The sequence below is a fragment of the Hippoglossus stenolepis genome, chromosome 1 (assembly GCF_022539355.2).
Source record: "Hippoglossus stenolepis isolate QCI-W04-F060 chromosome 1, HSTE1.2, whole genome shotgun sequence".
Classification (NCBI taxonomy): Eukaryota; Metazoa; Chordata; class Actinopteri; order Pleuronectiformes; family Pleuronectidae; genus Hippoglossus; species Hippoglossus stenolepis.
This window is the reverse complement of record NC_061483.1, coordinates 31,196,187-31,219,639: the sequence shown is the minus strand read 5'-3', so window position 1 is coordinate 31,219,639 and position 23,453 is coordinate 31,196,187. Positions and strand designations below refer to the sequence as shown.

The 23,453-nt window shown below is 41.1% G+C and overlaps 1 protein-coding gene across 1 annotated transcript; it reads left to right on the top strand.

The window, feature by feature from the left end:
- The first annotated feature begins 608 nt into the window (after window positions 1-608).
- Window positions 609-18,293, top strand: bnc1 (basonuclin 1). Its single transcript, XM_035160510.2, has 5 exons — window positions 609-1,093; window positions 9,753-9,855; window positions 11,489-11,724; window positions 13,353-15,439; window positions 15,925-18,293. Exons 1-5 carry the CDS (start codon window positions 1,079-1,081, stop codon window positions 16,724-16,726), a joined length of 3,243 nt encoding a protein of 1,080 aa, XP_035016401.1. The 5' UTR covers window positions 609-1,078; the 3' UTR covers window positions 16,727-18,293.
- Window positions 18,294-23,453: the final 5,160 nt, after the last annotated feature.

Here is a 23,453-nt window from a genome sequence, read left to right as displayed (position 1 = left end):
GAAGATTAAGTTCTCAAATGTAAATAAAATAAACACTATTATTTAATTACAAAACTTAGCAGATTTTAGATTTTAATGCCAGCTTAAAATGCTTTGATACTTCAAAAAGTTTTCTATTAACATTTTGGATGGTGCCAAAAAAGGTGTGGAGGTTTGATACCTTAGGCTAAAGGTAACAGCGATTTGGTTTTTTGTCATGTGTGAAGTCCCACTCTTCCTGAGGAACACTCAACACAGACACTGACACATTCCTGACGGCACAAGGCATAACTTGTTATGGAGGCTGTTCACAGGACTGTGTTAAGGTGAATCCAGACACACACACTGGGCTGTGTGAACCGAGAGGGGCAGCGTTGATTTAGGGCATTACTCAGACAGAGAGAGAGAGAGAGAGGGGAAAAGAGGGAGAGTCTCCCCTGACTGCATTAGGAGAGCCTCCAGCCTTTGTGATTCCTTTTGATCAAATCTCTGTGAAAGATGAGTGTCATGCCCTCTTCCAGCCAGCTGTGAGGGGACTGCCCTGTGACTCTGAGGGGGTAGACGTGTGTGTGTGTGTGTGTGTGTGTGTGTGTGTGTGTGTGTGTGTGTGTGTGTGTGTGTGTAGAGAGAGAGAAAGCACATGCACACCTCTATGTGTGTGTGTATTGTGTGCACAGGCTAGGGAGGGAGCAAGCAGCTCCTGAGGTGAGAATGCCGAGTGGGAGGATCTCATTCCAATCCCCTGTGCCCAGTTTCAACACACACACACACACACTCAACATCTTGAGTAGTTTAGAGCCAGTCCACGACAACATGAGAGGAGTGAAAGCAGAGGATGTGTGTGTGCGTATGTGTGTGTAATGAGAGTTAAAGCAAAGTGACTTCTGTTTTTTGGTGAGCGCTGGTGGCTGAGTGTGTCTGTGTGAGAGAGGAGAGAGAAGCGGAGTAGATGTGTGTCTATGTTGTTGAACAAGACGCTGCTGGGTGTGATGGCTCTTTTGCATTAGTACTTGTGCGGACAGGAGAGTTGGAGACAGTTGTTTTGTGGGAATCGCAAGGAATGGCAAACTCCACGGTATCCTTGGAAACATCCGACTAAATGATAATGGCTGAGGTAAGAGAGGTGGCTTTTTACTGCTATTCTCTGTCTGCTCGGGCTCTTCTCACACACACTCCCTGCAAACATGATCAGGACACGCTTAACAAAGACAAATTGGACGCAGTCCATGTCGACAGGAGTGACAGGCAGGAGCAGTGCAGACTTTTATTCTAAATTGTGTAGATTAGAAAAAAATTACAATGTTTTAATTTCATAATTGACTGCATGTGATTTGTACATTTCATGAGTAGAAACATATTGACTTTAGTTGCTCTGTCATTCTGTGATTTATCTATACTTGTTGTAGGATTTGTTGTTACAAGTTGTTTCGTTGTGATTTATTGGCCTTATTCTTTTTTTAATACAGATCTTAGTTTTGAGGATCATAATTTTTTCTGCAACACTTTTGATTAATAAAGAAAAGTGGCCAAAGCTCACGAATGTGAAATGTCCCCTCACGTCAAGCAGCTCTACAAGATCTTTGTCAAGTTTAAATTTCAATTTGGAACAGTCAAAGAATACCTGAATGCAAGAATTCAGGATCTTTGATGCCAGAGTTGGTAAATGACCCTTTATGAAGCTGGTGATTTTGTAAAAGTTTTCTAAAGTCATCCAAAGTGCTCACATTTCTAAAACTTTGAGTCTAGCTCAGACACTTGAAGTCCTTGTGTGGCTGATGAGGAAGTCACAATGAGGGCGTCTTTGCCCCAGTCAGTGTGGACAGAGATGTCCTTACATGCCTTCCAAGAATCCATCAGACAACTTTTAAGTTAAAGTGTGTACTTTTACTTTTGAGAATCAGCCCCCATTTCTTACCTGCGTGTCAGTCCTCCATCCTGCCGGCCCCTCGTCTGTCCCTCTTTCCGTCTGTATATCTAACCGTCTGTAGTATCAGAGCAGCCTGCACTCATGTAGCCTCCTGGCTGCAGTCTTTTGGAATGTGATTTAACAGGAGCCTAATGTTTTGTTACAGCCATAATGTAACAATTAGCTGGTGGTGGTGGCTTCGGAAGAGGCAAACAATCTCTTAATGTGTGTGTGTGTGTGTGTGTGTGTGTGTGTGTGTGTGTGTGTGTGTGTGTGTGTGTGTGTGTGTGTGTGTGTGTGTGTGTGTGTAAACAGTGTTAAACAGTTGGAAGACAAACAATTGTGGTTTAATACCCTGCATGTCAGAGTGGAGCATCCAAACAGCTTCCACAACATGTGATGAAAATAAATAAATTGATGAATGAAGCAAGTGAAGAGATACTCACTGAAGGTGACTGTAGTCTAAAGTTGCATGGAATTATTTTTGATTTAGAATTTTTTTTTAAATAAAATGCCCATCTTCATTTTATAGCTAATTGGAAAAGGTAATGGGAATTACTCTCTTACGTACAATTCTTTTTTTTTACAAAATTTCAGACTATTTGATTTTATTCATAAACTTTTATATAATCACAACAAACAATGAAAAAAGCATTAATATGTCTCTTTGGTTGTTATAAAAAATGATATGTTATCAGTAATTTGATATGTCAAATAGCCACTGTTATGTAGAAAAATCTCTCCGTAAATATGGTTTTCAATCAGCTTTTTACATATATCATAATGATAATACGTTTTTTAAAATTCTATGAAAATTCATGTATTGAATTCGGAACAAGTGCTGCCATAAGTTTACCATGTGAGTGTGTATTTTCTTCCTCACACATTTAATGTTCCTCAAACAGGCCTTTTCCATTTTCTGATGTGTGAAAGGAAATTACTCTATTAATCCATGACAGTGATTTACAATTTTGTCTATACATGTGTTTGTGTGCATGTGTGTGTGTGTGTCTGTGTCTGTGTGTGTGACAGAAATAAGTTGTGAGTTGAATGGCCCTCTGTGGCTCCCTGTAACACACTCATGTCCTATCTATTCCTGCCGCATCTTATTCTCTCCATCTTTTGTTTCCTCTTTCTACCTCCATCTCTTTCTGTGGGTGTCTCTCTGTTCTTCATCTCTGCTACAGGGCCCCAGGGCACAACACACACACACACAGACACACACACGCACACATACACTAGAAAAAGAAAATCAGAGCAAGGGCCCTTGCTCATCTTTACAGAGTTATACTTCACTTTGTATGTGGTAGTGTTTTGGCAGTGGCGACCGAAGCCTGCAACCTCGTCAGCTTCATTAGGTTCATGATGGTCCATCCGTGAGAGGATGGGAGGGTGTGTGTGTGTGTGTGTGTGTGTGTGTGTGTGTGTGTCTGCTCCAGCCTTTTTACCCCCTTCAGCGTCTCCTTGAGCTGTGATCCGCCCCTCCTGGCCCCAGCCTACCCCCTAATACCCCCCCAAACTCTACACGTACACACACACGCATACATACACACACACACACTCAACAGCCACCCCTTACGTCTGCTTTGCGCTGCCACCAAAAGGCTTGTGAGGATTTGTCAGCCAGATGTGACAAGATTGTCAGGAGGCAGGCGAGGAAAGAGGGAGATCTGATATTAATCAGAGCGTAGCTGGGAGCCAAACTCTCTCAGACTCAGTGTACTAACATGTTCCCCTCATTTACTCCCTCTCTGAGCCAAACACTCCCTCAGAGTTGCTAACGGGGAGCCGCATACACCAGGAAGCCAACCAAACTTTGGCTTGCCTCTTCCCCCCTCCACCACCACCCCTCCTCCCACAAGCTCATCTCTTTGTCTTTTAAGATTTTTTTTTTATTTCCTTAAAGAAGCCAACCATTTTCTCATGGATATTCAGGTAAAGATTTGCTACATATTCTTGTCTGCTTGAGTGTTGAAGCATGTAGTGTGTATATGTGTGTGTGTGTGTGTGTGCTTGGTGGTGATTGACTGCTGGATGAGTTTGAAATAATGAGTTTTTCACGCTGTCTTTGGGCTGTATGGACTCCTAATAGGCTCAAACACAGCCTGTCACTACTTGCACTCGCCCAGGCTTTCCTGGGCTTGTCTTCTCCTTTTCAGGTTCAGTGCAGTGTTAAAGGAATGCTCATGGTTTTAGTTCTCTTTTTCTTTTTTTTTAAATTTAAATTAATTTTATGAACTACTAGTACTGGCATGCAGTGTAGCCTACTCTAAAGGAAGCTGTTAAATCACACATATGCTGGACGTCTTTGCAGCTGAGACTTTGTGTATAAAAAGTTGAATAGTTCATGTAAAACTTAATGTATTCATTTAAGACAATATCACAAGTGAATGATTTTTATCTGGTGCTGTGTTTAAGTGCTTCCTCTTTCATTGTGGAGTGGCATTAAATCATAAGCTGAGGCAGGATCACGTTGCCTGCTGAGCAGCTCATGTTTTGTAACCTCACTTTAACTAACACTTGTCATCAATTAACATTTTACTACCTCGCTGTCACATAAACAACTTGGTCCACGACGTGATTTATTCATGAGACTGTTCTCTGCTTGTACCATGCACACACAGACACGATGCAGACGCAGCCTGTGGTCGGCGGCGGGGCCAGGTGTAGTTTTGCTGCTGAGGTGCTTTTATTGGTGGAAGTCTACATTATTAGCAGGATATCTGAGTGGTACCAGGAGAACTGTCCTCCCACGAAATTCCTCAGTGTTTTCTATGTGTTCTGGCTGGGATCAAATATTTATTTCCTCTGTGTGTGTCTGTGTGTGTGTGTGTGTGTGTGTGTGTGAATGTGTGTCAGAGTGAAAATGTTTCTTGATTGCTGTGGTGCTCTTTTTATTTTTGTTGAATTCACCCTTTTAAATGTGTTTCCCTTTTATTTTGAATATGAAGCTGTAGTCAACAAACACTAAGGTACTGGTTCAACAGCTGTTATATGTAAAAACAATAAGATAGAAATTTAAATTCTAAATCAATTGAATGAAAAGTTAGGTTCACAAACATTTCATGCTCATTTAAAAACTGTTTTTATATTTGTATTTTATAGAGTGATTATCTTCGCCGTTATTCTGTTGATTGTTTTTACAGTAACAATTCATTATTTGTTTGTTTGTCATTGAAAAGCCAGCAGAAAGAAAACATTTGTCAATTACAGGTTCCCTCAATCCAAGGTTACTTTTTAAAAAGGTTTTTAAAGACTTGAACCCCAAAATTATATTGAGCAATAAAAATATATGAAATAATTTAAACTTTACACATTTGAGAACCTGGAACCCGTACGTGTTTTTTAAAATTTATTTATTTTTGATAAATTACTTCAATGATTAACTGTTTCTTTGTTTAAAAATAAAATAACCAGTTATAAAATGTAACAATTGGTTTTATTCTTGGCTAATAAATAATTTATAGATGCTTAATCAATCAGTGAGGCTGTTAGGAGAATCAACATCAACCAACTTTGAAAATATTTTTTTCTCATGAAAGTCTTATAACTGATTCACAAAACATTGGTAAATTATTTATTAATCATTAATAAATACATTAGTTGCAATTAATTAACCCCCCATAAAAGGTGCCTTAATATAAAATGGTATCAACAAAATGTATGTATGTGTAAAAGACATTCAAATAATAGTATTTACAAATAATATTATTTCAAACTACGACCAGGGACAATAATGGTTTGACAGAGAAAATAATTACTCTGAATTTTTCCAAATGAGGTGTGACAATAGTTACAAGCAGAAATCCCAGCCCATGGGTGCTTTTAGGAAATCCAGCTGTTTCCAACAAAACATTTTTAAAGTTTTAAATTGTACAAAAATGTAAATGGTAATAATGTGTGTGATGCAGTTCAGTGATCTATATTTCCCTGACAGGAAAACTCTCACTTCTTTTATTTCCCCTGTGCCATAATTGTCTTGTTAACTGATTAATGGCAGCTAGTAAAATCTGATCCCCCCTCACTTGGCCATCAGTCTCCGTCTTCCTCGGAGCTGCTGATAGCACTGTTGTTACTCACTCTTTGGCACCAGCACTGCTTGTTTCCCCATTGAGTGTCAGTTAGTGCCGGGTTGTTGCTAATTGATTAGTTTTCCACTGCATTAGGCCAACAAGTCCCTGTCCATCCCTGAGCTGTCCCTGTCCAAGCAGCTGTTCATTTCTGCTCAGTCTCTGAAGCACCGTGAGTCTTCGGGACCCATGGCAAAATGTTATTTCAACAGCCAGAAAAGACTATTTCATTCTATTTCGTGTGTGTGTGTGTGTGTGTGTGTGTGTGTGTGTGTGTGTGTGTGTGTGTGTGTGTGTGTGTGTGTGTGTGTGTGTGTGTGTGCGTGCGTGCGTGCGTGCGTGTGTGTTTATCCCAGCAATGGGATGGAGATGATGTTCCACTTTGACTAGAAAGTGAATAGCTTTTTTTCGAACTTTCTTTCTGATTTTGACTCATATTGCCAACTGTGTGTTTTAAACATCACCACATGAATACAAACTTTTAAGCTGTCACTGGGATTTCAGCGACAGCTTACATTTTTAATGATTCTCTCGAACCTGTTACTGAAGCCAGTTGTTACATTGTTGGTGCTTCACTTCTGTGTATGATTTTCATGCTGTGTGGATAGGTAGGCTAATTCATGCACACTAGCAGATTGGGTCGTCATGATATTGGAATGCTGCCTTCAGTTCACCTCAGTTCTTTTCCTTGAGCTCACCTCCTCCCTCTAATCTGCCTTCATTCTCCTCCATTCATCCTGCAGAGCGACCTGTGAGTTCACAGTCTCAATTAAGTTGCCTTTAACAGCAACAAATAGACAGACACTGAGGAACTGAGGACCGGTGGCAGAATCAAGGCATACGCAAGGAGACTGAATACGTGAATTTCACAATAAAGAAAGAGAAAGTTTAAGATTCGTCAAAGTAGTGCTGCCGGTTCCATGGAAACTCATACACAAAAAGAAACTATACACATAAATAGATTCAGAGAGAGTCAAGGCTGCATAGGTTCATGATGTCAGGAGCAGACGCAATCAGATACAAAATGTCTTTTTCATTCTGTGATATTGATGGACATGTTTTGAGCAGCATTGGATTCCTCTCTTCACTTTTCAACATCACACATTTTCTTGTGAGTTTGCTCAGTTGTCATGTTTTCTGTTTAGTTCTCATCATGTGACATATTTGTACAGTAAGTGGACCTTTAGTTTTTTTTCTGGCCAATTATTATTCTCGAGGTCAAGAATGTACTCACAGATGAGAGGGGATCTGAGTTTCTAAAAGTGTTTACATGTTCATCTGCACACCTTTAATTATTATGAAAATATAGTCTATCAGGAAAAAACTATACCAGCAGCAGCAAAGAGGTGGATTTTTATTCTGCTCTAAGTGTTCCAATTTGATAAACCATATCTCAGTTTGTTTGTTGCGCTGATACTGTAAAGGGACATAGTCATAAATTGTATATATATATATATATATACTTATATTATATTAGTCATTGTATTATGTTAAATAATAATATTTTTTGTTGCACTGTCATTACAAAGAAAAGCATAAGCATTTTTTTTGGCTTAACAACCACTGACTTTGCCACCACATACACTTTTTGTCATTTCTCTAACATGTACTTCCAAAATGCTAATTAGAGGGTGTGTACTGGTGGCGGGGATCGTGGGGAGGACATTTAGCAACTCTGTTATACATCAATGAAATAAAGGAAGCAACAGTGTGTTAGCGTTAGCTTTGTCTTCAAAAACACTGACCCAGCCGCATCATTTTGTGCAATTAGTCTTCTTGTCATCGATTTCACTGATGCGTGTGAACAGCCGTAGCTTTGTTGTGACAACAGTAAAGAGAGGAATGGTGGGGGGGGGGCTCCATTACCAAGAGCCAGTGTACTGTTGGTCTGCCCGGCGCTGCCATATCTTTTCTTCTTCTGCTATATCTGTGTGTGTGTGTGTGTGTGTGTGTGTGTGTGTGTGTGTGTGTGTGTGTGTGTGTGTGTGTGTGTGTGTGTGTGTGTGTGTGTGTGTGTGTGTGTGTGTGTCAGCGAGCTGCCTGAGATATACATTAAGGGAATAGCAGCAGTATATGTACCCACAGTAGGATGGGATTAGCCTAATTGGGCCATGTTGGTTCTTGGTGCTCTATAATGATGGGATTATGTCGCTGAGAGATGAGCAAAAGGGTTTTTACACCTCACAACTGTCCGGAGCAGGCAGAGCTGCCCAGTCAGAGATAACACCCAACAGAGAGGGCGATAGAGAGAAAAGCGATGCAAACGGATGTCATGGGACTGAACGCCAGAGCTGCCACACTGTTTCAAGGCCAGGTAGCTGCCACCACCTTCATCTCAGGTCAGTTTATCCGTCCTAATGATGAGAGGTTATTTTAAGGTTAAATAATGTGATGCCAGATCTCAAGGACAAGCCCAGCCTCGAGCACAGAACCAAGCGAATGACTAAATGAGAAGGAGGAGGCCCCCTACCCACCCACCCACACTCTTTCTCCTATTCCGCCCGTGGAGAGGGAGTGAGCTCCAGCAAGGAGCTACGCATGCCGCTCATGTATACTAAAACCCCACTGATCATGCATTATAGATGCAGAGGGAAAGAGGTGCCGTGGCGCAGCCACTCCAAGGTTTTCAGCATGTAACACTAACAACACTGGCTTTGATCATAAATCTGATGATGCTTTTCCCTCGGTTCCTGGTGTGTGAATGATTTTTTTTGTCCATAGGCAGAGAGAGAGAGAGGGGAAGCAGGGTCATTTTAGTGTATTAGTGCACTGGAATCTTCACTGCAGTCGGTGCCAAGTCAGCAGCTACCCAGAAAACGTGACTTATTACTGCTGTTTACTCCTCACTTCAAGTCTCCATCTGTCAGTCCACACGCTATGCTTCAGTGTGCTTCTCTACATGTTTGTCCGGAAAAGAAAAAGGCCATTAGCCAATAGACAGAGTACTCTGACCTGTGTGTGTGTGTTTTTGTGTGTGTGTGTGTGTGCCTAAGGCACTGATTGATTGAGATGGCTTTGCTTTTCTAGGTGTGTCTGAGACCTCTCGTTCTCGCTATACTGACACACATCCACATTTTCACATGCACATTTCACATGCACATTTCACATGCACATTCACACGCACACACACACACACACACACACACACACACACACACACATCCACATGCATATGCATATGCTAGAGCTACTGTCACAGGGTCAACAGGCCAGTAAGCGATACACAGAGGGAGAGCAAAAATACTTCAGGCAATCACACTCTCAGTTCCATGGACAACTAAACTGACTGTCGTATGTTTTTCATGTAGCTGTGTTAGATTAGCAGAACTACAACCACGCACTTTGACTGCAAAGTCACAGAAGGATAGGACGGCAGATTTTATATGATAGCTTCCATGTAGCTTTCCTTACAAATATGAAACATATGGATTTATTTAAAAGATAAAATGTGACTAATAATGTCTCTAAAGTCTCAAATGTCAGAAATGTAGAAATGTGCTCTGCCTTATTATAACTTCAGCCTTTGCCGGCTCCACCAGCAGCTCAGAGTTGACTCAAGAGTTTCTAACAACAGCATGGTATTCTGGCAGACTTTTGGCACAATGTTGACATTATGATATGAAACATCTACAATATTCTTATTTTATGAAATGGACATCCATAGAATTACAGTGTCTTGGTTTTAAATTAAAAATTAAAAAAAATGTATCTAAGAAGAAAATGGGAGGATTTTTGATGTAGTTTTCCAGTTACGTGAAAAGGGAATGAATTTTCTTCCTCTCTTTATTTTTTAACAGGCTATCTGCTGCACTTTGGTGAACTGTAACTGTGACAGCTTCAAGCCCGGAAAGCTGAAAAGAAGGCAGTGCGAAAACTGCAAGCATGGCTGGGTAGCACACGGTGAGAGCTCACTGCAAGATTTCTACTTTCATTGCCCAAGTTTTTAAGTGTCTGTTAAATGAACCTGAGACTAAAAACCGTGATTCATAAATCTACAATCTCAAATTGTGATGCAAGAGAATGGAGCCACAACATCCCAACCTGCAGCCATGGCTGCATGTGTAGCCTGCTGAGCTCTCATTACTACTGAAACAAAACTCATTGTACGTTTTACAATTACAATCAAAATTTACACACAAAATTCTAATTCTAATTTAAGTTTGGGAAAGATAAATATATTTGTTACACATACACACTGCACCTATTTTATGGTCTTCCAACTTCCTGTGTGGTGTGACTATTTGGTTCCAGTCTTGATGAAGTGATCACACCCCATGGTATAAGTAAGGCTGGTTTAATTAACTCAAGATGGATATGATCTGAATGAAGCCATGGATTTGTTACACTCTTAATAAACATAAGGTCATTGTGCATTTGCAAAAAGTAACGGCATTTAAAAAACATTTGTATCAATAGTAGATATTTACCAGGAGTGGGGGCTGTTTAAAATATGTAATTTATTCATTTCAGGTAGACATATTATGTTTAAAATCAAAATGTCAGGCTCCATCTTGGTGTGTTACTCTTGTAACACAGTCATGTCTGAATGTTTTGCATGTTGCCAGTTTTTGTCAACCACATCTGTTGCCTGTCAGCTGGTCCGCTCTCACAAATCTAGCTGTTTTATAAGTTTGTCCAACATGTTTGGCTGCTGCTGAATTTATTTACAGTCAATCCATTGTCAGGAATTAAGATTGGGCCCATTGCCAAATCTTTATTTCACTGTTTTAAATTAAAAAAATATATATATATATATATATATATGAGAAAAAGACATACACATCAAAACATGGACAAATACGTAAATACCTTTTTTTTAATAACTGAACCAAGACTTTGTGTAGTTTTGTGTACCAACAATTAATCTTCAAACCAGTCACTTTGTGTCGCAAAGAGAGAGAGAGAGAGAGAGAGTGAGAGTGAGAGTGAGAGAGAGGTAGAAAAAGGGAGAGATGTTTTTTAATTGTCATTAAATGTCTGAGAGACTGGAAGTAAAATATTCTGTTACTAGACTGCAAAAGAAATACTCTTTACAGTAATTATACTAATGACTCCAACATTTGTGCAATTTTTTTACCTTAATTTATGATTTTCCAAATATTCATATTACAGAGTACCACTGGTTCTATGAATCTATGTGGCTATTTTATGATGGGCAGCAAACATTAAAAAAAGCAAGTGCTGATTTATTAGTTAGCAGCTAACTCACCAGAATATTTGACATCAAATAATTGTATCAAGGGGTAACCTTGTCACCCTCACTCTCACTGCACTTTCTCTAATAAGACACAATGGCGTACCAATGGCCCATAATAACTGAGGGAGTAATTACTCAATGTTTTCATATCTGTTGGGTGATGGCTCAGATGACTTGGCTACACTTACATTTACAAACTGTATTCTTCTTCTGGACACCCACACACACTTAAACACTGTTTTGTTTCTTTTTGCTGTGTCTTCTATTTATGTGAGTGCAGAGATAGATATAGTTTCATGTGATCTAATCCAGTCAATTTTAATGTGTGTATTCTAGCCCTGAGCAAGCTTAAGGTGCACCACATGTACCAGAGCAGCCAGGTGGAGATTGTGCACTCCAACGTGGTGTTCGACATCTGCAGCCTGATGCTGTTTGGCACCCAAGCCATCCCCATTCGCCTCAAGATCCTCCTGGACCGGCTCTTCTCTGTTCTAAAGCAGGAGGAGGTCATCCAGATCCTCAATGCCCTTGACTGGACACTGCAGGACTACATACGAGGATACGTGCTCCAGGTGAGCAGCACCTCTAAAGATATGTGCTCAAAGTACTTTTTAGGTAAACAACACCTGGGTACACTGGCCATTGCGCCTGTACAAAGCCCAACACTAAAAATCAGGCAACATGCACCATAGCTAGAGATGCTACGCAAAAGTACTACAGTCCTCAGACACTGTTGTTCATCGAGGAATATCTTTAACACATAACAACCCCAAAAATTGCAACGTTAGTCTTTGTGCTCCTTTCTGTGCATATATGGGTTTCAGATACATCATGTACGTAGAACATGCTTCAAAGTTGTTGGTAGGCCCATTTAAAAATGTGTTGGCCCCACTCTGCCAGGTTTAAACAGTATGACTCCAGCTGTGCACTTCATGCAAACACATCGTTTGAATCTTGTAAGGATTACCAAAATGCTGAACTATTAATTTAAATATTAAAACAACTCAAAGTGTTTTATCTTTATTGTTTTCAGGGTGGTCTTGAGACAGAGAGATGAGGGGTTCGGAGGAGGGGGTGGAAGTGGGGAGGATGGGGCTGTCCTGGACTATAGAACCCAAAAACCCAGCATATAAGTGACTGAGAGTATATCATGGAAGCAACACAGGGACTTTCTGAGGAAGATAAGGAAGGACCAGGGAAGAGAGGAATCATGAAAGCATAGCTGAAAACAGGAGAATGTAGGGATTTGATATAGCAACCTTTACCACAAACTGTCTTAGTTTCCTGCTGGTGTGGCCTGCTTGTTTTTGTGGTGCCACCATCTAGAGGAGGTGTTCTGAGTAGATTTGTAAATATTATGTCTTTTGCTTCAGATTTCATCTCAAGCAAGAGCCAAGCCAGCTGAGGCCTGGGCTGCAGGCACTATGTCAGCATGAGCTCTCACTTCGATTAGTACATCATCAAGTATTCAAGTTGGACTGCGTTTAATTCATGTTAGCTCAACTAATGGCAAACGTAGAGTCAGAATCCTCGACAGGCGCCCAATGAATGCTCTGTGATGAAATATTAATCACGGTTATGGCACGAAGCCACTCCTCACTTTCAAAGACATCTGAACTCACATGTGATTGCTGCTGGCTTAAGGGGGAGAGGACCCACTTGATCAATGCGATGTGCCTCATGATCACCCTTCCCTTACTTGTGTGTCTATATGTGTGTGGTATGTTTGTGCACATATTTATTTTTGCATGCCTTTGGGAGTGTGCATATGAGTTTACAAGTCTGCTACTATGCGTGTTCTTATTGAGATGTGTGTGTGTGTTCTCCATGTGGTTCTACTGATACAGAGTGGGCAAACACACATGATTTAAATGAAGAGAAATGACCTGCAAGATGAAACACTGAGTGTCTGTGTAATGAGGGTTCTCAGGGTTCTGCACTGCCTGCTTATATTAAACCTCTATCTGATTCCTTTATTTAGCTGCTCTGCCAGTCTGTCTTATAGTGTGTGTCATCTAACCTACTCTGTGAATATGTATGAGCAACCCAACAGACACTTATAATGATAATGATGAAATTGCTCTCTTCTTTCTTCTTTTTATCACTGTCCTGCTCCTTCCTCTCCTCCTCCTTCATCACCTTGCCCTCTCCCCTTTCCTACACTCTGGTGCTGTCGCCTTTCTTCCTGCCCTGTCTTTAGGATGTCGCGGGGAAGGTACTAGACAGGTGGGCTATCATGACGTTCGAGGAGGAAATCGCCACCCTACAACAATTTTTGCGTTTTGGTGAGACCAAGTCCATAGTAGAGTTGATGGCTCTGCAGGACAAGGAAGGCCAGGCGGTGTTGGTTCCAAGCACCCGCACCAACTCAGATATCCGCACTTTCATTGAGCGCAACACCCCACGCACTGTTGCCAGCCTCTCTACATCCAAAGCCAATAAATTAAGCAGTAACAGCATGCACCACTTTGAGAACTTTATCAATAGCATGGCCTTCATGCTGCCATTCCAACTATTAGGCTCTGTTCCTGCACCATTTCTAGGCTCACCAACAGGGACACTGCAGCAGCAGCAACACCAACAACACCAGCAGCCATGCTGTGGGTCCTTGGAGCAGCAGAGTCAAAGAAGAGATGATCTAGAGCAGGATGATCTAGGGAAGGACAACACTCTTTCACGACCTCCAGAAAGCAGTCTGCGATGTTCCAGCTCGCTCTCATTCACAACTGATCGAGAAAGAGGTGGAGACAAACTAATAGACCACCTCTCCACCACCACAAAGATTGAGGCAGAAGACTTCTCCACTAGCGACAACTACTCTGACGGACCCTCCACGCCATGCACACCTTCCATGAGCTCTGATGTAACACAGATGTCACCTGAGGGGAAACTGCGCTCCTTGGACAGGAACGGGAGCAATTGTGTGGGGGTCTCAGGGAGTGGTGGGTGTATAGGCTCCCTGAAGAAGGGTCGTGTATATTGTAATGCTTGTGAGAAGACGTTTTATGACAAAGGCACACTGAAAATCCATTACAATGCAGTGCACCTAAAGATTAAGCACAAGTGTACAATCGAGGGCTGCAACATGGTGTTCAGCTCGTTGCGCAGTCGCAATCGCCATAGTGCCAACCCAAACCCACGGCTACATATGCCCATGAATCGCAACAACCGTGATAAAGACCTGCGGGGCAGCATATCACCTGATGAAAGCTCTCAAGGAGAAAAGAGGTCTGAATATGGCACACCCATCCCTGTCTGCTCTGCAGAAAGCCATAAATCTGTATCCAGCTACATGGTGAGCCACGCAGATGTTGGCTCTAAGCTCCACAGTAGCTCATTCCCCAGCATGGGCCAGAGTGGCATCCTCTTTCCCAACTTGAAAACAGTGCAGCCAGTCCTGCCTTTCTACCGCAGTCTAGTAACTCCAGCAGAGCTTGCCAACACCCCAGGAACATTACCCTCTCTTCCTATGTTGTCCTCCTCTGTACCAGTCAAACCCATCACAGCCCTTGAACCCTGCATGACAGACCCGATACCAAAGAAAAAGTCACGGAAGTCGAGCATGCCAATAAAGATAGAGAAGGAAGCAGTGGAAAGAGATGATCGGATAGATAAGGAGAGCAGCTCTGAGGATGACATTCCCTTACATAGCAGGGACCAGGATGAGTGTGACAGTATCCAAGCTGAAGGGCCTATGTGTACAAGACCAGGTGGAGAGAAGAAGGAGTTGAGCGGGGCTTACACTGGTGAAGAGAAGGAGAGGGACAGCCCCAAAAACCTGTTGGACCAAACCTTAGATAGAGAAATGAAAGAGAGGAACAACCAAGATGATAGGCCAAGGCAAGCTGAAACAGAGGTAATCACCCGTGCATCCTCCCCCTTTGAAAACAGACTGATGGAGACCCACTGTGAAAACAATTTACTATGTCATGAAGCCAATGAAGAAAGGGTAGACAGGGAACATGCAAACTCACTACATGCACCTGACAAATTTTCAGAGCTCAAGTGGGACGAGGGTGAGCATAGGGTGAAAAATGGGGGCACTCCCCAGCTCATAGACCAAGTCAGGGAAGAGGCTGATGGCTGTGTCGATGATTATAGTGACTCAGGGTTATCTCACTACGAACCCGATGCTGATCTGCCACACCACTGTGAAATTTGCAGTAAGACCTTTAAGAACCCCTACAGCGTCAAGATGCACTACCAAAATGTCCACCTGAAGGAGATGCATATGTGCACAGTGGATGGCTGCAATGCTACCTTCCCCTCCCGCAGGAGCCGAGACAGGTGAGAGGCAACCATATCTTCCACTTGTTCCTGCAAAGATTTTCAGAATTAAAGACTTATAGTATTCAAATCCCATCTCAAATGCGTTACTATTTAGCTCAGTCAGTTGGCAAGTTCTGTTTGGTTCCACCTAGAAGTCACTGGATATCAGTCATATAGCATCAGATCAGTTATAATCTTTGTGTCACTAAAACATGTGAATGTGCTGACAAGAAGGAGGAACTGAAATAAATTAATCTAGTGTAGTTCAAATGTATCAACTCTGCGCAGATGTCTGCAGATGTCTTGTAAATAAACTACAAGTACCTATTGTGTCTTAAGAACTGTTTCTTGGATATTCTAGTGTGTAAGTATTTTCTCAAGGCATGTTGAGATTCAGTTGAGCATGACTTGAGTTGTATATGTATTGGATTAAAGTCATTCACTATGTGGTGTGTGATACTATATATTATATATATTTAAAGCACATATTGTTTTATTTGCAGACACAGTGCAAATTTGAACTTGCACCACAAGCTACTGACCAAAGAATCCTTCAGCCCAGCCAGCACACTCTACCTGCCCTCATCCCACAGTAGAGACAGAGAGTCCGTTTGCCTGGACTACAGCCAGGACCGGGATAGAGACCTACCCCATCGAGACCCAACCAGCCACACCTCTGTCATCTTCCGAGGACACAACCGCATGGGTCTGGTCTTCCCTATGAGCAAAATGTGTACTGCACCAGACAGTGCTGAGGCATTGCCCTTAGGAGAGATGGAGGGGTTAGGAGGAGGAGGGGGTGGAAGTGGGGAGGATGGGGCTGTCCTGGACCTGAGCACCTCTTCTTCTGCCCCACCCCGTGGCAGCAGCAGTGCAAGATCTTCCTGGGACTCCGATGGAGCCGGCAGTGAGGAAAGGGAAGGGGTTGAGGAGAATGAGGAGATTCTCCCCATGGAGGACAGTGATGAAAGCTGCGATGGGATTGGCATGGGAAGGCCTGGGGGCGAAGAGTTGGCATTCGGGGGGGAGAGGACCCTCAGCAGCATTGTGGGAGGACAAGGCGGGCTTCAGGGAGGTGGGGGTGGATCTCCAATAACCTGCCACATCTGCCAAAAGGTCTATAGCAACAAGGGCACATTCAGAGCCCATTACAAGACTGTCCATCTACGACTGCTTCACAAGTGTAAAGTCCCTGGCTGTGATACTTCTTTCTCCTCTGTGAGAAGCAGAAACAGGCACAGCCAGAACCCGAACCTACACAGGAACCTGGCTGTCAGTTCAGGTGCCATAATGGACCAGGAGTAGGGTCTTAAGATCATTCCAACATGACTGATTTCCTTTGTTCTATTTGTCTTGTTGTTGCTGTTGCTGTTGTTGTTTTCTTTTGGGGGCGCCTAAAAAGGCTAACCAATTAGCACTTTTTAGAGTCTGTAATATCCTGTCATGTAATATTTTGTAAAAACCGAGAGAAAAAAAAGAAAGTCCAATCAGGATTTCATTTGTTGCAGCAAACACAATCTCCTTTTGGAACAATCAGCTTTGTCTGCAAAAGAAATGTTGATAAAGCATTACATACATCTGTATACATATCAACATACTGTTTTAAGAACAACTGAAAGATACAGTAAATTCATCTTCAGTCTCAATATTTCATTGTAATGCAGTACTGATTTATACCTATTCCTTTTCCTTACAGCCCAGTTTACACATTAAAGAACAAAAAATGTCTGTATTGTCCAAATAAGAGTTGAATCATGCCACTGTACCATGAGACTGTTTTTCTTCCAGTTTTTTTGTTGTCAGATGTCCACATTGTCCCTGTGAAGCTGTGCATTATGCATTGATCAAACGCAGTAGTGAAGTAACGTCTTCATCTGATGTTTCATGTGGACAATGGTCTTCAAAAGAGTCTTTGTTAAAAAGATATCATGTTGTGAACTTGACCAATAAGTTATTGTATGGTGTTGACCTTATCTGTCTTTACTGTTTTAGTTGTTCCACACTGCTAATGTTTACCAAAGATTTTTTCCGACCACAGGTGTGTATATAAAGTTCCTCATATTGTGTGAGGGGTGTTCAGTATTAAAAGGAGCCCAGCCAGTCTTCTCTCGTCTACTTTGTGATTATCAGCAGTATTTAGACTTGGGCTCTATTGTAACATACAATGGTATTCACAAAATAAACCAACAAATTAACAAAAAACCTTTGACTGATCCGGGTGAAAGAAATCTCGATATTGCTGATGTTTCATTATGAAATCTGCTCATGGGACTAGACTTGATTAAGGCAGTGCTCTTGTATTGTCTTTGGGGTTTCTTGCAGTATCTTGACTGACTGAACAAACAGCAGGAAGTAATGCTGTATTTGGAGACTACAGAAGCATATACTATGAATGAGTCAGACACTGAGAAATAACAATGGAAAAAATGTAATTTTTAATAATGGTCTCACATGTGATCACACCGTAAAAGGAACTGGTGAACAAAATGTTTATTAAACTGTATATTCTGTGAATAGAGTCATTTGTTATTTGAAAGAAACCAAAAAAATATACTGTATAAAATAGGTAAGGTTCACCATTAATATTATACGTTTTCCCTTTAAAAAAAAAAAAATGAATGAACAAGAAATTGTGTTGTATATGTATGATTATTTCACCATGGTTTACCGGTCTGGTTTTGCTCTATATTCTGCAATTTTTTTTCATTCTGTATTTAAATGCAGTGGACCCAATTTAAGATCCTGTTTGTTGGTTGTTTGGATTAGTTTAAAAAAGGAGCGAAAACCCACCCATACTGATAGGTGTTCATGTTTCCTTTGATTTAATGTTACAATATTCATTCGAATTAAATAAAAAGCCATATGTTTGCAAGCCTCATTCTTTTCAATCTTCTATATGTTTATAATTATGAATAAAATGTAATGCACAGTGCTTCAGCACATATATATGCATGTACATACGTATATTTATATATATATATATACACACACAGATACACAGATACACAGATACACATATACACATATACACATATACACAATATTATGTGTGTCCTTAACTTAAAGTAGAATAATTATTTTGTCTTACTCATAATGGCAGCAGGACTATCTGATCCAGGCTAACTCTCTTGAGGCCTTGCACAACTCAGCGTTAGGCTGATCAACACTGATGAGTCTCCAACGGACACATTAAGCAATGGACTGCCGACAGGACAGCTACGCTTGCATAGACAGGCTTCTCTGCATTAAAATAGAGCTGAAAGTTATTTTTCACTAAAATGACAAAACAACATATGCTCTCACTTGCATCTAGCCATCGGATAGTTTTAATTTTATTGCTCTCCAGTAGTTGTGAACAGAAGTTAATTTATGTTCCTTGTGGCACTGACAGACAACATTTAAAATAATATCTCTCCATAAAGAACATCTCTGGAAAATCCATACTAACAGTGGAAGGGCTGACAGGGTTCAGAGTGAATGTTGATTCTGGTGTAAATTAGAAGTAAACAATCATTTGTCATTATCTCTCTATTACTGGAGCAATCTACCTTATTTTGTCTAATTTTAAGGTAGGCCTACCAATATTTAGTCATATTCCACTGAAAACACAAATTTACCACAAGTTTTGAAAGATGTATCCAGTTCTAACACAAATAAAGATTAAGAAATGAAGAAACTAAATGAGAGACGAGAAAAAAGTTATCCTGCCATAAGTTAATTGCCAACAGGCTGAGGACGGGAGTTGTCAACAAAATGACTGGGTCCAAGTCAACCGCAGCTTGACCCCTGACTGATATACTGGCCCGAGTAGGCAAGCAACCGAATCAGACACAAAGGCAGCTCGGGCAGTGAAACAAATATGTCGACACACAGGTGCAGTAACAGCAATTAACAGTTTTTAATAGTTGTTTTGATTTTACTATGATTTTGTTTATTTTGTTTATTCTAGCACGAACACAAAAGACATCGAGATGGTAGTCACATTCAGCAGTTATTCAAATTTGCATTCCCTCAAAATGGCATACACTACATGATCTGAAAAAAAGCTCTCACGGTTACTGAAGAGGTGAATTAATCGCTGTAATGCTGCTATGCAAAGTTAAAGGGCATGGATGGAAATGGACCAGGGACAGTGGAAGTACTGCTGGGCCTACATTGAAAAAGCGAGGAGGACAAATCTGTTACGCAACATGCCAAAGTATTGCACTATTACAGAGGGCTGAAAGCCTTGCATAACTCAACAATTCAACCCACCCATCACATTTACTGTACATTAGCAAGCTTGCAGAGCTGTTCCTCATCACTTAGGAGCTGAAAAACACGGTTCTGACAAGTGGCCCCCATCCTTTCTCTGATACGTTGCAGAAATCTAGTACCACTCACAGAGGGCACAATGGATTATTTGAGTCCCGCCTGTGCGTTGTATGTAGGCGACAATATTCAGCAGAAACCCCAGTTGATCTGTAGAGGTGGTGCACTTGCTCAACTCCCTCTACAGAGCTGTATCTGTATCTGGAGCGATTTGAATCTTTAGGGCTATTTTTAAGAAGCATGCACCCTTCTCTGCATTTGTTTGGTGAAATAAACCTGCAGTGTTCAGGACAGATTTATTTTGACCACTGACTAACAGAAAAAGTGCTAAACCTCCCTTTTAAGATGATAGAATAGGAACAGTGAAGCCTGAATGTATTTATCACCAGAAACTGACTCGTCTTGATCTTTTTTGATTCTGCTTCCACCCCTAAAGTGTGTTCAGACTGGAAGGAATAAAATTACTGACACACATTAGAGTCCAAATACATAACACTCCAATTCAAGAAAAACACATTTTTGAGATGAGATTAGTTGATCAAACAGATTCAAACTGTCAGTTTAAAAGAGAAAGCAAAAGTGAACTGTTAAGTTATTCCCTGATTGTTGGATGTAAATGTCCATCCTGTTTACAGACCAACTTATTACTTCAACTGCTGTACCTATGGAGCTTCTGCACACAGGTCTGTTTCTTTCGTGCTAAGTTGTCTTGGAAGGATATTAGAATCAAAAGATATTTATTGGGCCTAAAATACTATTTTCGTTCTTCAAATGACCTAATATATTTGTCACTGTGATTTTTTCAACCTGTTTTCAATGCAAATCCACTTGTTTCAGGTACTTATTGTAATGGCAAATCTGTTGAAATTAACATGAGTATCTTACAGAAAGTCAACTTGGAACAGTGAAGAAAATTAGCATGTAGGCCTATGACATGTTTACGTCACTGCCCATCAGAGCAGGATGCCTGTAAATACCTGTAACGATCGCAGTCATTTGACCCAGGAATTAATGCAAACTGCACCCTTTCACACAAAAGACTAAATCCAGATGTTAGTGGGTGTGTGTGGGGTTTTTGGTCCAGTGTGAAAGGGTTACAGTCAGTTGTTTGGGGCTGGGCAGGTAGCATATACTGGGATTGTCAGAGCTTTTCCACTAAAAACAGCTGCTACAGCTGTTATCTGTGAAACCCAAATAATTAAATGAAGGGGGCTAAAAATCTAGAGCTGTGAGTTTCTACAGTTTGTGTTTACCGTGGCTTTTTCAGTGGCTTTTTCTCGCAGTTGTTGGTGGTGTGTACATTGTTATCATAACTGACAAAGTCAAAACTACCAAAAATTCAAACATTAATAAAAGATATCCTCATACTTTTTGTGAGAATACATGAGCTTATTGCTATCCTAAAAGTTACTGCTGTGAGCCAGCACCTGGGAATCAGCAGACATGTGCACATTACTGTGAAAATCCCAAACAGTGAAACTGAGCCCCCTGAACAACAATGTCGCTGATCCTGCCACATGTTCCAGAGAGAGGGGTCTTTCTGGGGCACTGACACCGGATCCCACTTCGAGGTCCTGGGATGGGGATCAGGGCCGGCCAAGGGGGGCTAGCTGGGTTAAGTCAGAGGGGGGTGGTGGGGGGACAGAATAGATTGTCCACGGGTGCTTGGGAAGCTGAAGAATATAAGGGGGTATTACCATCCTGCACAGCAGCCAGATGGACAGCAGATGACTTTTGTTCTACCAAAGGAAGAGGAGGTGGAGGTAGAGAGAAGTAAAAGCAGAGGGAAAAAACAAGTACAAGTTTTCAACTTTACAAGGCAGTTTTCTCCTTCTCTTGACCATGACATGTTCATAAAAATCATCTGTGTGCCGCAATGTGTTCTGTCATGAAATCCATTTATACATTACACAGTTATTACATCCTAAACTATGAAGTTTTATACAATTAAGAAAGACAACAAGAAACATTCAAATCGGATTGTAGCCTAGAATAATGTCCAACAGCTTTAATTGATCTGTGCTCACAAATTAAGATCTTATAATGCACCAGTGTCACCACAGTGGGTCCACCAGCGCAGGAATGGGAACTGCCCCCTGCTGCTGGAAATATCTTCTCTTCCACAGGCCTCTACTGCCATCTGATGGTGGACAAAACCACCCACAATCCTCTGTTGACGTTTTTATCTCAACACTTCACCTCAATGAAATGTTGATCCTGGTCATCAGAATATTCCTTATGAATATGTACATTTAACAATATGTAACAAGTTAGTATGTAAAATTGTTGCAAAAAATTAAATTGAAAAATTGAAAAATAAAGTAACTAAGTCCTCTTTTAAATGACTTCTTGTTTGAAAGCCAAAGCAGAAATAAATACAGCATACATATTATTTTGAAATTAATAATACACAATCAAATACTGAAATTGTGGTACAGAACACTTCTGTCATAGGATCAAGAAGGACAGATGAAAATACACATGATTTGGCCCAAGTGTCTCATAACCTTTAAAATTGTGGGGGAGGTTAACATCTGGCAATGCTGCCCATCCTTTTCTTTGACCCCTGCAATGGAAAGGACGATTTGTGGATCAGGCGATCCAACAAACTTCAAATACAAACTGTGAAACAGATAAATAATATAGAGTCTGGCCTTTTTCTGTTGTCTCCAAAAGGCCAAGCAGTTACTCATTTTGCTGTGAGTGTGCAAGATCTTTAAAAGTTTAGACATTTGAACAGTTGTTTTTTAATGACATGCTGGTGTAATATTCCCACTATTGAAGGTACGTGGTAGCAGCTGTTGGTGATGGCTGCTTGCCAATAGCATCAGCCATTGTTGTATTTACAAGATAAGAGATATGCCTGTAGTCCATGGTAGCCAGTGCGAGACGAACAGTTGTAGCTCCCGAGCAGTGGGGAAGCCAGGGTGGCTGGTGACTGTTTGTAATAAGAAGCGTAGTCCTAAACCAAAGCTCCCAGTTCACCACTAACCTGTTCAAGTCTCTAATAAATTTCCCCACACAGCAACACACCCACTGAGGAACCAACTGTGGTTATTGGCAACTAAATTCTGAGAAACATGAAGTCAAATGTATTCCAGGGGCCATATTAAAACTTAAGGGAAAATGGAGATAGAGTTAACTAACTCTTTATGTCGGCAGTCATGACAACCTACAGTCAGAGGTCACAAAAATGATTTGTACTTGTGCAAAGATGATGTCGGCCTCTGTAGTAGTTTCTCTGGACCCCTGCCTAATCTGACCAGCGATGACATGTACAGCCGCACGTCATCCTTTCACCGCTGGCTGTCGAGGTGGTGTCCACAAAAAAATGTGGGCTTCGTAGATAATTGGCAAAGATTTGGGGGAAAACCTGGTCTGATAAGGACAGACGGCATTCATCCCTATTTGGATGGAGCAGCTCTCAAAGTTTATTAGACAGTCAACACCATAAAAATCCAGAGTTGAGACCAGGAGGCAGAGTTGAAGTCTAACTTCTTCTGGAAGGCAGATGGATGAAACACATTGAGTCAAGTTCTACTTGAGGGAGTTTTTTTTTCTCTTCAAAGTTGTCAGTGCTGCTCGTTGTTGGAACTATTGTGTTTCTCTAGAATTGTTAAGGTCTTAACTTTACTATGTAAAGTGCCTTGAGATAATGCATGTTATGATCTGGAGCTATACACTTTTTTTTTAATTGAGGTTGAAAATGCTTGACTTGATG